The 15,712-nt window shown below is 35.9% G+C and overlaps 2 protein-coding genes across 2 annotated transcripts; one reads left to right on the top strand and one right to left on the bottom strand.

The window, feature by feature from the left end:
• The first annotated feature begins 1,275 nt into the window (after positions 1-1,275).
• Positions 1,276-7,943, top strand: LOC126717357 (nuclear transcription factor Y subunit A-1-like). The gene is made up of 6 exons (XM_050419029.1): positions 1,276-1,494; positions 3,149-3,444; positions 3,602-3,717; positions 3,917-3,988; positions 6,469-6,633; positions 7,222-7,943. The coding sequence occupies exons 2-6, from the start codon at positions 3,198-3,200 to the stop codon at positions 7,633-7,635; spliced, it is 1,014 nt and encodes a 337-aa protein (XP_050274986.1). The 5' UTR covers positions 1,276-1,494; positions 3,149-3,197; the 3' UTR covers positions 7,636-7,943.
• Positions 7,944-9,023: 1,080 nt separating this feature from the next.
• On the bottom strand, positions 9,024-15,712 carry LOC126717353 (uncharacterized). The gene is made up of 5 exons (XM_050419015.1): positions 15,516-15,712; positions 13,415-13,729; positions 11,471-11,672; positions 9,589-9,817; positions 9,024-9,487 (listed from the first exon to the last, which is right to left on the bottom strand). The coding sequence occupies exons 1-5, from the start codon at positions 15,612-15,614 to the stop codon at positions 9,223-9,225; spliced, it is 1,110 nt and encodes a 369-aa protein (XP_050274972.1). The 5' UTR covers positions 15,615-15,712; the 3' UTR covers positions 9,024-9,222.

Below are 15,712 nucleotides of genomic sequence, written 5' to 3'. Positions count from 1 at the left end.
ATTGTAATATACAGCACTAGAAGGTGACCTAAAAAGGGGATCAGGAAAAAATCATAAAATCGAGGTAATAACATTGTGGGTTCTGGTAACTGTGTTCATCATTAAGACATTATAAAATAAGTTTCTTAGGTTGTGCCGAGGAGAGAATTTCTTACTTTACTTGTATTTAATAAACTTAATTCAACAACTTTATGGTCTATCTTTTATAGTAAAACTAGTTCTTTCTCCCACACTCTATAAATTAATTGTTTGGGCTTATTGGGCTCAAACCCAATCCTATACTGGATCTAATCCAAACGCAGTCCTTACAACACTAAACTAAAATCTACACATATAACTTGAACAATCTCAAGAAAATTACTTAACCTCCATGGAACATCCCCCACAAGTTGAGATAGCATCTATTCAGATTTTAGAATCACTTTCCCTCACAAAATGAGATACATCTACTTTGTAACTAATCACAATTCTTAGTTACATACATATATACATACATGAAAGGTGTATTACTACACAAAACAATTGCATGCTTCTTATGGATTGTGACATTACTTTTGGAATTGACATTTCTCCTAATAAGTCATAATGACCACCAAGAATATTGGCAAAAAACTAAAACAAGTAATTACTAATAATACTATATATAATAAAACAATGACCACTAATTTAAATCAGCATCCATCACCCATTCCTCACCGGCATGTAAGCACAAACATTCTCACTTCATTAAACAAAACAAAAAAAACAAAAAACAAAATTTTAATCAACCAACATTTTTTTTTAGGTAAAAAAAAAATTATAATTAAAAATAGACACGTGTCCTACGATGCTGTCATTTCTGTACTAGTGTGGGCCCCACACTCTCGCCACGCGTTTCCCGGACTTTGCTAGTCAAGTGCGTGTCACGTGGGGCACACTTTTTTTAATTTTTAAAATATTTATATAGATATTTTTTTGATAACCTCACCGAGGCGAACGTTTCTCAATTCCTAACTTTTCAACTGGAAACCTGCTATCACCGTTTCCCCCTAATTTCCAACACACACCTCCCGAATTCCCAATCACAAACAGGGAAAAAAAAACCCCTAACAACCGGACAAGCCGAGATCCCGGTCACCAAACCTCCACGTGTCGAACGTAGAAACGGGTTTAACAGAAGTAGGTCCCACACTTTTGGTGACGCAGGGTTGTGACGCAAACAAAAAACTTAACTCTGTTTCTCTGTCTCTCTGTCTCTCTCTCTTTCTCTCTCTAAAAACAAATAAAAGAAGCTCCTTAATCTAGTATAGCACTGTTCTAATTTTTTCTCACACAGTGTGAGAGAGAGAGAGAGAGAGAGAGAAAAAGAAGTGCATAGAAATTAGATTGACTCTTTTGGATTCTCTCAGATTCTCAGAGGAGGACCAAAAATTTAGGGTTTTTTTTTTTGTTTTTGTTTTTGTTTTTTTTTTGCTTTGCTTCTCTCTCGCTCTGTTGGTTTTTGCACAGAGTAAAGTAAGTTCTCAGATTCTCTTCACTTAAATTGGATAAAGATTGTGACTTTGTGAATTTTTTTGATGTGGGGTTGTGTTTTTGGATTATGGGTATGTTTGTTTGTTTGATTTTTTTTTTTTTTTTTTGGTTTTGTGTTCTGGGTGTTTTGAAAAATTGGGTGTTGGGTGGGAATTCTGTGTTGTTTTGTTGGATTTGGTTTGGGTTTTGGGGGATTTGGGAATGGATTAGGTGATTGGATTGTTTGCATGTGGGAATTGGGGGGGTGGGGGGGGGGGGTGTTGTGGGTTCTGTTTGGTTGTTGTGAAAGTGTGTTGAATTGGGGGAATTCTAGGTGTAGAAGGGTGATTGTGGACTTGAAATGATGAATTTGATAAATTTGTCTTAGTTGGGGGTGAAATTTGAGTTTTTTGTGATGGGGAGTTGACGAATCTGGACTTTGATAGTGTGGAAATTGATTTCATTGGGAGTTGGGAGTTTTGGGTTATGTTCTGTTTGGTTGTTGAGAATGTGGTAAACTAATGTGTAAGTAACATTTTGAATTGCTTGAGTGGTTAAATTAATTAAATTGTGTAAGAAGGTAAGGAAAATAATAATAATAAATACTTGGGAAATTCATGGATTACTTGGTTGGACTTGAAGAATCTGAATTTGATAGCGTGAAAATAGATTTCAAGATGAGCTTTGTATGTGAAGTTTATTTGTTCTGCTTGGCTTGGTTTTTTGAAATTCATGGATTGGAAATTGAGATCATGAGTTTTTTGTTTTAAATTATTCGTTTGGTGTCCAAAAAAAAAATCTACTTAATTGAGCTTGATACAACTAGATACTGATAATTCTGGTGAATTATGGGCCTTGATGGTATGATGTTAGATGTGTTTGCTTTATGTGTAGTATATATCATGGTTTCCCATGTATTCTTTTGATTGTGAGTCTTTTTGCTATTTGGTCAATTTGGGTAAGTTATCAGCTTGCATACCTTTAACCTTAATTTGGTTAAGTTTTCTCTCCCATTATCCAACATCCATTCCTCTTTCCATCCAAATTACACTTGTAACTAAGCTGATCCACTTGTGATTTGCTAGGTCTCAGCTTAGTAAAAGGTTAGGATTTGGTTTTCTTATTGAGGCAAATGGTTTCCACCTGCACAATGATTGTGCAAGTTTCTGATTGGCATTGAAGCCTTGAGAAAGAGGAGCTCCTCTTCTCAATGGTTGTGTGAAGATATAACTTGGGTTTCAAGTCTTGAGAGTTGCAGGAGTTAGTCTTCTTCTTAAAGGTTGGAACCAGGAAGGATACTGGGGATTACCCAATTTAGTCTTGTGAGTTTTGAATTGGATGTTTAGTGAGTGCACTGTGCATAAATAGCGTGTGGGTCCTCCACCTTGTGCTAATAAAAAAAATCTGAAAGGCTGGGGAGTTTGGTGAGCTTGCGACTGCTTGCATGCTCAATGAGCTCCCCTCAGCTCGTCTCATTTATCCGTTATATTGTGGGTGCAATCTGTCACTTTCATCTATGATTAATTTCTTCAGTTAGTTGGGTGGCCATGATTTTAGAGTAATTGAGGTCCTGTTACCAGTATATCTGCTTTATGCTTGTTTATGTGAGAACTCTTGAGCTGTTTTTTGCTGACTTCAGATTATTTTCTATCTACAGTTATAGAAGGAATACAGAGACCTGTACTTTTTGAAGGAATTTGGAAGGTATGCAGTCAAAGTCTGAAAATGGAAATCGACTAGAACCTGATTCACATGCCATTCCACCAACAAGTGTCTATCCTGAACCTTGGTATCATGCTATGACAAGGGGAAATATATCCAATTCATCTTCATTTGAATGCCCAAATGGTGGTTCAGAGTCGAACGATGGTCAATCATATTCAAATGGTAGACTGAATGGGGAAGATGACGATGGCACCAAAGAATCACAGAATACTGCTTCTTCACGATCAGGTGCTTAAAATGGTTATGCTAAGAATTTTAACAAAAGAGTGTTACAAATAGACTGTTTACTATGAGGTTCTGATTGATCTGTGAGCTCGCTTTTTATGAGATTTAGCAATTTATGTTCTTATCAAGGTACTAAAAAGGATTTTATTTCTAATTTCAGCTGGAAATAATGGACAAGAACAACAGAATGTGAAGCATGTAGCATCCAATGCTCCTTCTAGGCATGATGAATGCCTCACACAACCTCCCCAGCTTGAACTTGTTGGTCACTCAATTGTAAGTGTGTTTTCTTTTAGAACCATCCTCCCCCCTTCCCCCAAAACGAAAAAGGAATCTTGCCCCATCAAAGTCCAATCATGATAATTGATCAAGACTGTTGGACTGAAGATTCTGTTTAATGTATAAAATTAGAAGCTCGTACTTACATGCTTTTGGAGCAGAAGGGATTCCTAGCTTTGTTGCAATTCTTTTGCAGGCATGCGCATCAAATCCATATCAGGATCAATATTATGGGGGAATGATAGCAGCTTATGGGCATCAGCCTTATGTAAGATCCATTTATTGTTGTCATTCATGATTGGCTAATAGTGTCTTCTTGATTGTCTTACCTTTTTTTTTACTCTAAATAATTAAACAATTCTCCTGAGGTTTATATGTTGTGTGACCTGGTTACAACATTCTTAGGAAGTTGATTCCAATTATGACATGTTGCATCCAATGTATCAACTTTTGAAATTTTGTACTTTAGTTTTCTTACTAAGGATATATGAGAAACAATATCAAGTTACACACAGTGTAACTGTTTGTTAATGTTACGCCAATCAATAACTGTTTACTAGACTAGGATTACACATTCTCGTTCTTCTTAACATGCACACTAAATTTCATATTAATCAAAGGCTACTTGCTAGTTGATCCATCATGTTTTGTGTATGATTTTAAAATACAGAAAACTTGAAATTTAAACATTTTATAGGAGGTAGTTATTGATTTCTGATCTTCTTAAAATTTTGCAAGCATAAAGTGTATAAGGAGAAAATGTAATCTAACAGTGGATTTGTCAAAATACACACCCAATCAAATATTATTACCTACGAACCGGTTTGGAGGTAATCTTCCTCCAACCCACTATGTGGCAGTTGAAAAGACCATCCGTGTGTAGTTTTTGTCACATGACCTTTTTAATGAATCATGTGACTTATTCAAATAATACACATGAATAGTCTTATAAATTGTCGTGTAGTGGTTGGAGGAGATTCTTCCAAATTGGTTTAGAGATAAACCCTGTCATATATATATATTCTATTTGGGCAACATTTGAGGAGCATGTTCCTTGGTTTTTTGTTTTCTTATACGTTTTCTGTTGGCAAATTTTCAGTTTTAAGCTCTGGGTCAATTATTCAATTACATATATTGTTGTGAAGTGGTAAGATGGTGTTTTGGCTGTTTGGAGGACATGAACTGGGGCCTGGGTAGAATCTTTCTCAGTTAATGGGTTTGTGGAACTTTGGAGGGATTGATTATGTCTTGGATTATAATCAATATACACCATATTTTATTATATGCAGAAAGGAACCATAAGGCATGGTTGAATGTTTTTATGGAATATTGTTATAGGTGTTACTCAGAGATAAGAATATTGACCTTGTTACTCAGTTATGAAGCAATATGGTCTTGTTGGTATGGTAAGATTCCCAGTCAATGGATATGGAGGATGGATGATGTTCTTAGCAACCTTTAACTCTTGTTGGGAAACGAACTAAGCAAATAATAAGTCACTAAGCAGCGCTCAAGTTAGCTAATTATGAGTGGTCTCATAACATGCCCCCATGTTTTTACTGACTTCTCTCATTTCAGAATTAAATTTTGGGAGAGCAGGGGGGAGCATTCACTCAGTTACTTAACTACAAGTCGACAACTATAGTCTCTTGTGAGAACTTCAATGAACAATGCAACATGCTTTATAAACTCCAAAATGTTAATGTACAATCATTTGAACTGTTACCCATTTATTTGGAATTTTACTTATCTAAAACTTTAAGATCAGTCACTGGTATAAAATATTTGGCCTTCCAGTTCAATTAGGTACATCTTTTAGAGGAACTCGTATCTGTTAATAAATAATAATCGTCTGGGCTACTGGAATTGCCAACACTTTGTTTGTTCTGATAAATTTTTTTTGACCAATACTAAGTATCTTTTCCTTTCCTTTCCTTTCATTGCCTTCTTCTTTTTCCTTTATAAATTTGTGTGGGAGAGGAATAACTTACATTTGGTTGGGAGATAATCTTCTTATTCACCACTGTGACCCTAAGAGATCCAAGACCTTCCCCTTTTTCATATTCATGCAGTGTAAATATTTAGTAGTGTGAGGAATCTCTTCATTTTTTTTTTTTTTTTTTTTTTTTTGCACTCAACTGTTATGCAGAATCAACATTATCATAAATATTGTTTCCAAAAACTGGGTTGCGTAGGGAAAGGTGGCATGTTCGTGAAGTTGTTCCTTATGGTTTGGGTTAGTTGGGAAAGAATCTTGGGACCTGTAGCATCCTTGTTAGAGGAAACTTCTTCCATAGGTTTTTTGAGGTGCTCAGCCTGCATAAAGTTCATCTTTTAAGAATGTCCCCAGTTGAAGTACTTAAAATGCATGAAGTTAAGCCCTAAAAAAAAAAGAAAAAGAATGAAGCTCAAGAACGCCCTTCATGGATGGCTTTTGGCTTTTTCACTTGTTATTCTGTCATCTTACTTGACTTGGCAGCAAAGAGAATATATCTTCTTAAATTTTTTTGTTTTCTGAAGTTTCAGTATGTTTGTAGATTTAATCTTTCTGTTATTCAAGAACAGTTTAGCCATTACCCTTATGCTACAACCAAACAACAATGACAACAACAATGATAAGCTTGATAATGATAGTAACATTAATTTGTACGCTGTAGATAACATGACTTGTTATCTATGATATGCGTCTTTTCTCTTGACCAATTTACTTAAACATGAAGCGGTCTAACATATCTTTGTAATGGTCAGGGTTATCCTCCTTTTCTTGGAATGCCTCATGCCAGAATGCCTTTGCCCCTCGAGATGGCACAAGAGCCTGTTTATGTGAATGCTAAACAGTACCAAGGTATTCTGAGGCGGAGACAGGCACGTGCTAAAGCCGAGCTTGAAAAGAAGTTGATAAAAGTTAGAAAGGTACAATGAATAATTGCCTCATCTTAGTTTTTCAATTTTGGTGCTGAATTTGTCTTAATAAATGCAGCTTGATATGGTTTGTTGAGGTTATTATTGCTTCCATAGTTGATAACTTGATATTACTTCGCCTCCAATAACCATCTTTATTAAGAAGGGAAAATGCATTGCAAGGAGAAACATTTTCTTTGGCAACTCAAGTTTTTCAAATGTGCTCACAAAATTATCCTTGCATAATTGGAGCTTTTAACTTTCCACATGGGACTCCGATTTTGCTGTGAGGGATAATGGGGAAGTGTAGATATTAAACTTTTGCCTTTCTTATGTAAGATGGCATATTTTGGTTGTCTCTAATGATGTAAATTGGTATTTTCAGTGTGATGTGATAAATCCTTTATTGAGATCTTTTCAGCTTAAACTGCTAGGATTGTTGTGAAGGTTTTTTGAAGTACTGTTGTGATTGACTTGTGAATTACTTATTTGGTATATATGCAATTTGAGCTTCCTTGGTTTAGGCATTTAAGTGTATAGGTGTGTGTGCAATTTGAGCTTCATCTCTATTTTATCTTGTTTATTTCCCATCTTCTCCAGCCATATCTTCACGAATCTAGGCATCAGCATGCTATGAGAAGGGAAAGGGGTACTGGAGGACGTTTTGCAAAGAAAACTGCTGCCGAAGCTGCAAATTATGAAGCCAAAGAAAAGGGCAAAGGTTCTGGTCCAGCCCTCTCGTCACAGTCTGCAAGTTCATCTGGTTCTGAACCCTTGCTCACTGACTCTGCTGAAACATGGAATTCCTCCCATGGGCCTCCGGAAGGGAGGCACAATGCACCTGAAGCTCACAATTATGTAAACGGTAGTGTTCACTACCAGAATCATAACAGCTTGCAGGCCTCATCATATCTACATGCTAGTGAAAGAGGCGAGGAAGGAGACCGTCCTGGCCAGCAGTGGGGAAGTATCTCCTCTAACCAGGCTTCACAGAGGCGTCTTGCCATCCAGTAAACCTGTGCTCTGGGGATTTGGACCCAACCCAGTTTGAATAGGATGTATTCCTTGTTTATCTGATGACAAACATTCTTGGCAATTTATATGTCAGGCGGCAAATCATTCTTGGCTTTTATATTATGCATGTGGCATGGATGAATAGTGGAGGAGATTGTTAATGGGCCAATATGGCTTCCTAAGAGAAATCTCCAGATGCTTCAATCCATCCTTCTTCCCATTTTTGCTCTTTGTACAGATAAAGATTAGATAACTCAAAGTTTGCCTTTAACTCTCGGTTAATGTAGAAACCAACTTGTTTGATAGTAGTCTTGACCTTTGTGTTGTCTGTGTTTTTATGTTGCTTATAGGATTTGATTTGTGGTTTATCGTTCAACATGAATAGTCGGAACCTGGATTTTTCATTTGACTCGTAGGCGGTTCAAGAGCCTCATGGGCCAAATTGCTAACCATTCTGGCATACACATATATGCATGCATGCAATGTGTCTAGGAAAAGCTTTGCTTGTGTCACAAAAGTGATATAATCATATTGGAAGGTGATCTGGGTCTGACATCTGTTGTGTGAAATTCTTCAATGATCCACAACTTTGGTTCTTGGCATTCTAGTAATAATTTGTGTTATGGTAGTGAATCCTTAAGTCAGATTCACAGTAATAAGAGACCCGATGAACTGATTGCATGAAAGCTCAAAGTTGTGAAAGCTCAAATTTGGTAAATATTAATTAATGGGCTAAACTTGGTACACAATTCAGTGTTAGGCTCTCTAATTGAATTCAATAATGCTCTGATGCATTAATAATACATCAAATAAGGTGTTATCTTCTCCAAGGATAATAAAGTTCAACCATGCGATTTATCATCGATCAAATCTACTTTGTTAAATCTAATCAAATGAATTGAAGGAATTAAACCTAAAGAATTGTACTTAAGTTTTGTCTTAATCATATTGGTCTCTGGAAATATATGTATCCTGTCTCAAAGCCGTCATAATAGTCAAAAGTTGTATTTAACCATATTGGTCCATGGAAATATATGTATCCTGTCTCAAAGCACCCATCTTAATCATATTGGTCTCTGGAAACATACGTATCCTGTCTCAAAGCAGCCATAACAGTCAATAGAATGGTTTAATTCATCTCCCTCTGAATTCATAGAATTGGAGATTCCACTCTCAACTCTCAAGTTCGGAACAAAAATCCATAATCCTGATGCAGTCCGGAAACTGTTAAACCTGTTCTCTCATCCTCTAACGAAAGTTGTCAAATGTATTAGAATTTCCTTCTGTTTACGGATAAATTTGCAAAATGAGTTTTCCAATGCAAATGGGAGGGCTTCTAGTTACACACATCAAAAAAGTAATAACAGGAAATTTTGGTCCGTCCAGCATAAAGCAAGAACATAATAGCGTATTGATATATAAACCACCCTAAATTAAAAGTATAATCAGTATCTATAAACACTATTAAAAGGCTCATATTTGAAACCAACTACATTATTGTAACTGTTTGATACAAGGTTTTACACTCAAAATCATAAAACAAAAATCCAAAAGGGAAGGAAAAAAAAAAGGCATATAGTCTATATATCATATGTGATCATCATGTCTATGTTGATCAGCATCTTCTACATTTTCAATAACTTCTGCCTCATACTGTTCTGTGTCGGTTTCTTCAACTTTGCTGCTGGGTGGAACCCCTTCCTCTGGACTTGCTTTGTCGGCATCTGAAAAACTGTCATTTTGCTCTGTGGCGTTTATCACAGTTGGCTGCTTCTCCATCATCCCAGACAGGGCCAATCTAGGAGACCACTCGAGAACATCATCAATTATGTTTGATACCCGCTTTTGATACCTGCAAATTTGATTAAAATTGACACTTCAGGTCCATTCACAGAAGAAAGGCAGAAAAGTAGTGTTCCTTTAAAGAGAAATTGTCATATATAAAGAACTAACCTTGCTCTAGCAGCCTCATCAGGAGCATGGTGCCTCAGCAGTAATATGACCAGAACAGCTACTACTGCATAGAAAAGCCTTGTCGTCCACTTGGGTCGCTCCTCCTCATCTTTCTTGGGCCAGAAACGGAATAATTCTCGCAATGTTGCTTCCTCAGCAAGAATGTTAGGGAAAAACCAAACACGTTTTCCGAGAACGATGTAAAGAGCACCAAAGACAGTAGCTCTCACTACAAGTTAAAAAGAAATCACAATAAAATCCCAGTAGAAAAATATAAATAAATGGATAAAAACTGTCAGAATGAAAATTTTACATCCAAGTAAAGAAAACAGAGTGTATAAATGGTTTTATCCAACCTTAGAGTCAAGTGAACAACATAAACATAAACCACAAAACATGAAGCTTTAGAGTACTATGATACAAATAGTTGCAATCTTCCTCTTATATGCAGCATACTGATATGATAAATACTTCAAAAATGCTTTCTTAGATTTCATGACACCTTATAAAGAAATGGTTTCCTAAGACATCAGAAGTATTTGATAAAAATTTGATGACTCCCGGAAAAAGAACATGCTGCAAGAGGGGATGCATATATATATATATATATATAAGTCAAAGTCATAAAATCTGTTACTTAGGTGACTGCACTGCGTGGCAACAATAAAATCCATCGATGATAAGAAAGTACATATTTAACCTCTTAAAGAAACCATTGAAAAACCAAAAGGTGAGGGCCAAAGTCAAAGATATCCACAAATCCAGATAGGAGTAATGGATGGCATCAATACCACCAAAAAGGATAATTATACAAATTGGAACCCAAAATCTACACCGTACAGCAATTCCCAATCACAATTCAAAGCATTTCAAAGAGAACCAACACCAACTGACCCACAAACCTGTCGATGCTAAATGCCTCCCTACAATATGTATCATCGTTTCTTCAGAAAAGCCTCTCTTAATCAATTGGTCTCAAATTACAAAATCAGAGAACCAAAAAAAAAATCCAAAATAGTGCTGTCAAAACATTCTTTTAGAGCAGCTCCTTGCTAAAAGTGACCTCTATCAAATAATAGAGCTTGCAAAAGAGTGGTTTCTGTTGAACACAGCCAAACATTATCAGTAACTATTTCAGATGAAACAGTAACTCATACTAAACCATCAAAAAGTGCTACTTTTATTTGTACAGCAAACACAAATATTGGTCGAGAAGGAAGATTATTCACAGAGCGAGCACTACGGAGGCATGCCTAAGTTAGTGTAATAATTGAAGTCAATGCATCTCACTGGACTTGGCTAAATGGTTGACCTTTAAGGTTTGACAGCCAAACAAGAAATTCAAGTATTAACAATAGTTGTCCACTAAAGCATTAATGCTACAAAATATTACTTACTTGCACCTTTGCTTTTCATTTTTAATCATAAAAGAAGTGTAACATATACTTCTTGCAATTGAATCACCAGTGAGAGTGGGGCCAATGAGCAAACAAAATTTACCAAAAAAATAAAAACCAAGACCACCACAAGGTATTCAAAATTTCGTATTTTGCAGGGAGAACAACAGGTTACACTCTACCAACATAACAATGGCACTGATGTAGGGCCACATTTAACATGATTATTATGTATAATACACAACCTCCTAAAACAAATTAAATTACAAATGTATGTTGGTGGCCTAATATGACAGACATGCATAATCATCAATTTGTAGCAGTTATAATGACAAATTGGTGCAAAGTAAACTGGATGACTACTTATCACCAAAAAAATAAAAAAGGATTGTGGTTTACGTCAAACTAGTATCCAACACTAACAATTTTCTAAGAATGACCTGCATGGAGAACAATATAATATGAATAAATGCAAAAGAACTTACCCAAAAGTAGTGAGAGGATGAGCGCTAAAACGCCTGCGCAAGAGTAGAGTATTAGTATCTTGCACCGATGGGGATACACAGGAAACAAGCAAATTGCTAGTGTCAACACAGGCCAGAAAAATGAGAGAAGAGTCTGCCAAAGAGGCCTCCTTTTTACAAATGTCCATGCAAAAAAGGCATCAACTTCAGAAAATATTTGATCCTGCAAAATAGAGTTCAATATTGATAACATCACTTACAGAAAAAATCAGAAAATGTTCTAATTTCTAACTTCCTAGATAAAGTAAAGTCCATAATGAGCTGCTCTCCAAAATGATAGTGATATCATTCAAAAGGTATGCATTCAAGACTCTGGATGGTCTGCTCAAGTAATCTTCCCATTTTCTCCCCCAAACTTATCACCAAGTTTCCAATCTTTTCCTTTCAATAAGTGTAACATTTCATCTCTATGCGAAGCAAGATGATTAAATAGATAAGAAATTACAGCAGAAGAAAGGGTCCTTACATAAAAGCATAGACAAAACCAACATTCTAGAGGCCTTGTATTCTGAACACTCAACTAGTCCCCTTACGTGGTCTCAAAGAAAGACTATTAGAACCACTAAGCCTTGATGCACAAAATAGGCCTGAGCTCTAAGGAATCAACCATGTTGATAGTAGTAGTGTATTCATGGTAGGGTTAAAACATTTTTTTTAATTTGGGTTTTATTTACAAGTTATGGCCAAGTTGTATTCAAGGGAAAAACTGTACTACCATTCTTGCTACTTGATGATATTTTTGGTAGTTTAGTTGAATCTAGAATTTTCTAGGAGACTCTAATTCCGAAGTATCTTAGGTTTTATTTTCTTTGAGTCCAAGTTAGTCTATTATTAGGTTTTTAGTTTACTATTTAAACTAGAAGTCCTAATAAAGAACAAAAAAGAGTCCATATATATATATATATATATATGTATACACACACACACGTATGCTCAATTTACTCAAAGAAGAGATTGAGCTGATTAATAAAATATTGAATGTCTTTCAGTATTAAGGCATGTTGGTATCATTTTTCTCTTCTTTTTCGATGTTCAATGGTCAGGGGTGGGGGGATTTGAAACCTGGACTTCTCTGTTGGAAACAACAAGAACTATTAGTTGAGCTAAAGGCTGTTGGAGTTGGTCTTATTGTTCTCTTTCTCTTCTCTTTCTTGTGTTACTGTTCATACAGTACCTAAACACCATATATTTCTCTCTTTTCTTCTTCCTTACAATAATCCCAAATCAAGCCCTTCCTTTACCTACAAGGCTCTAGGCATTGGTCTTATTGTTCTCTTTCTCTTCTCTTTCTTGTGCTACTATTCATACAGCACCTTAACACCATATATTTCTCTCTTTTCCTTCTTCCTTACAATGCCAAGTCAAGCCCTTCCTCATACCCACCAAAGACCTAAAAACTTCACATACTTTCTCTATCAAATTGCCATCAAAACTCATTAAAACCTGGACAATTGTAAGCCCTAACCCTTTCTTCTACAACTCTAAACCCTAAATCCACAAATCCTCTTAAACCTACACCACAAGCACACAGACAAATTCCCTCATTTGCCTAAAGTCAATAGGCTAGTTGTAAAGCAATGATCTATGCAATGTATAAAGATTTGGAATGCCATTACCATGTACAGTGTGGACAATTTCAAGATTAGGACTTTTGATGGTGTTGAGACTTGAGAATCTTTGGGCAATTATGTCTTTTCGAGATCTATGAATGGATGACTATTTTGTCTTTTTATATTTTATATCATTTGAACTTGAGATTGTAATTATTCAGAAGTAGCTCCTATCACATTTTATTGAAGTTATTTTATTAACACCTCCCCCCCACCCCCCTCCTGCCCCTATTAAAACAAAAAAGAGATACATATCAAACTATTTAAATCTTACATGTAAATCAAAATTACATACCTGGAAAATCTCTAAATGTGCTGGCCATGTAGACAATTTTTTCTTCCCAGGACGAACAGTTTTCACCACACGATCACAACGGGCTAAAAGATTCTTACTTAACAAAGCATTAGCAATAACGTCAGCTTCTAGATTCTTATCTGTTTCTAGAATATCTTTGAGCTCTGGATGATTTCTCAAAAAGCTAACAAAATCCTTCCCTCTAAAGTACTCAACACGCGTCTCCTGTAAAACAGCCCATCTAGACACCAAATCCTTATGGTCTCTAACCTTCTCGGCAAACAGCTGATACACATCCTTCTGAGCAGCTTGTTTCTGAAAAGAAAATATACTCTCAGAAAAAATAAAATGACATGCAAACCTATATATTATTATCAGAAATCAAATATACTCAGCAATGCACATCCTTCCTGACAAAATAGGTACCAAAATACACCAGATAGAAGCTAGCATCAAGCCTACAAGATATAAAACACTGCAACAACATAATAGAACAATAAAAAGAGAATGCACTGCCAAAATCCCCTCACAAACCAGATAAACAAACATATAAAAATATGAAAACCATTAACACAAGGCGTCCCTGCACCCTAAGCAACCTCACTCTTAGTCCATCACACTATTATACATGTCATTGAGTCATTCTCACAAATTTGGAAATCAATTACATACTCACAGTTCTCTCCTATTGGGTACTCATTTATGCTGTTTAGCTGCTAACAAACCTAACAACAACAACAAACACTAAAATTTCTGGCCACATTACATCATACTCATTCGCCATTATTACATTGTTTCAAAACGGCAATTGTATTAGGCAGTTCAATGGGTTTTTCATTCTCAAGTTATCATTTTTTAACCTGTCAATTCAATTCCTATCCTATTCCTACCTTTTCAGCCACCAAACCAAACATTAGAGACAAATTAACACCTTTACACTTAAAGTATACACCAATTGACAATTCCAACCCCTAATTTCCACTCATGCACATACACATAAACGTAAACATCCATGAATGTCTATTCACATATGTATCATTGCACAATAACATTCAAGTGTCAAAATCCTCTCAAACATTTTCATTCACATCATATATGAATGAAATCCCGGATCAGTGAGAGAGAGAGAGAGAGAGAGGGAACCCTAGGACAGGATAAACGAAACACAACCACATATGAAAACCAATTAATATAAGGCTTCCCAGCACCCTAAGCATTCTCACTCTTACTCCAGCACAATATAATGCGCATTACAATTCACTTGAATTCAAAAATCAGTTATGTACTCTCAGTTCTCTATACCAAGAATAAATTGGATCTAAACAAGTTTCCTAATGAACCCCTTCATGTCCATATGAATTTCCAACTTCACAGAACCTCCATACTGATTTTCCATTTTTTATTATCAAAACACATGGTGCCTTTGGTACTACTACTACTACTCTTATTTCACTCCATCCAAGAACTTCCATATCGTTGGTGTGATTCAGTGATCCTAACATGATACATCTTCAAAATGAAAATAGAGTGGAATCATGGGTTGGATTTTACACTCCGTTTGGCTGCTAATGAAACTAACAACAACAAAAACTAAAATTTCGGTCCCCATTACTTCCTACTCATACTCCATTATTTCATCAATTGAGGCAGGGGTTTTTCATTCTCAAGTTATCATATTTAAGACTATTCAATTAAATTCCAATCCCATTCCTACTTTCTCGGCCACCAAACCAAACCTTAGACACAATTTAACACCTTTACATGTAAAGTACACCAATTGACAACTCCAAACCGTATTTACACACACCCACACACGAACCTTAACTCCACGAATGTCTGTTCATACATAAATGTATGCACAAACAAAATTCAAGTGTCAAAAACACTTACATTCACAATATATGGCACAATAAAACAAAAAACACCCATTTACACTTACCAAAAAGCAAAAACAAAAAACACCCATTTACAGTTATCAAAAAACAAAAATAAAAAACACCCATTTACACATTTTTCTTGTTTCATATTCACACAGTATAAACACATACAAATTATCCATGAATGAAACCCTAGATCAGAGACAGAGAGAAAGAAGGAAAACCCTAGGTGGGGTATCTGAGTTGGGATCTCTGGAACCGTTTTGGATGGCAGCTGAAGATCTTCGGACCCTTTTCTTCTCTGCACCTCCAGATTTCTTCATATCTCACTCTCTCTCTCTCTCTCTCTCTCTCTCTGTGACTCTGTCTCTGTGTGTGTCTGTGTTTTTATTTCTGTGTATGTGTTTGTGTTATGAACAAT

Source organism: Quercus robur, chromosome 1 (assembly GCF_932294415.1).
Source record: "Quercus robur chromosome 1, dhQueRobu3.1, whole genome shotgun sequence".
NCBI classification, from domain to species: Eukaryota; Viridiplantae; Streptophyta; class Magnoliopsida; order Fagales; family Fagaceae; genus Quercus; species Quercus robur.
Note: the sequence above shows the minus strand (reverse complement) of the source record. Positions and strands in the feature narration are given on the sequence as shown.

What these genes read in the sequence shown, in the direction of transcription:
- LOC126717353 (XM_050419015.1), bottom strand. Translation starts at nt 15,614, where the DNA reads ATGAAGAAATCTGGAGGTGCAGAGAAGAAAAGGGTCCGAAGATCTTCA. An exon ending in CACATTTAGAGATTTTCCAG is followed by an intron (nt 11,673 to 13,414) that starts GTATGTAATTTT and finishes TCTATTTTGCAG; the next exon opens with GATCAAATATTTTCTGAAGT. An exon ending in GATGAGGCTGCTAGAGCAAG is followed by an intron (nt 9,488 to 9,588) that starts GTTAGTTCTTTA and finishes TCAAATTTGCAG; the next exon opens with GTATCAAAAGCGGGTATCAA.
- LOC126717357 (XM_050419029.1), top strand. Translation starts at nt 3,198, where the DNA reads ATGCAGTCAAAGTCTGAAAATGGAAATCGACTAGAACCTGATTCACAT. An exon ending in AACTTGTTGGTCACTCAATT is followed by an intron (nt 3,718 to 3,916) that starts GTAAGTGTGTTT and finishes ATTCTTTTGCAG; the next exon opens with GCATGCGCATCAAATCCATA. An exon ending in CTTATGGGCATCAGCCTTAT is followed by an intron (nt 3,989 to 6,468) that starts GTAAGATCCATT and finishes TGTAATGGTCAG; the next exon opens with GGTTATCCTCCTTTTCTTGG.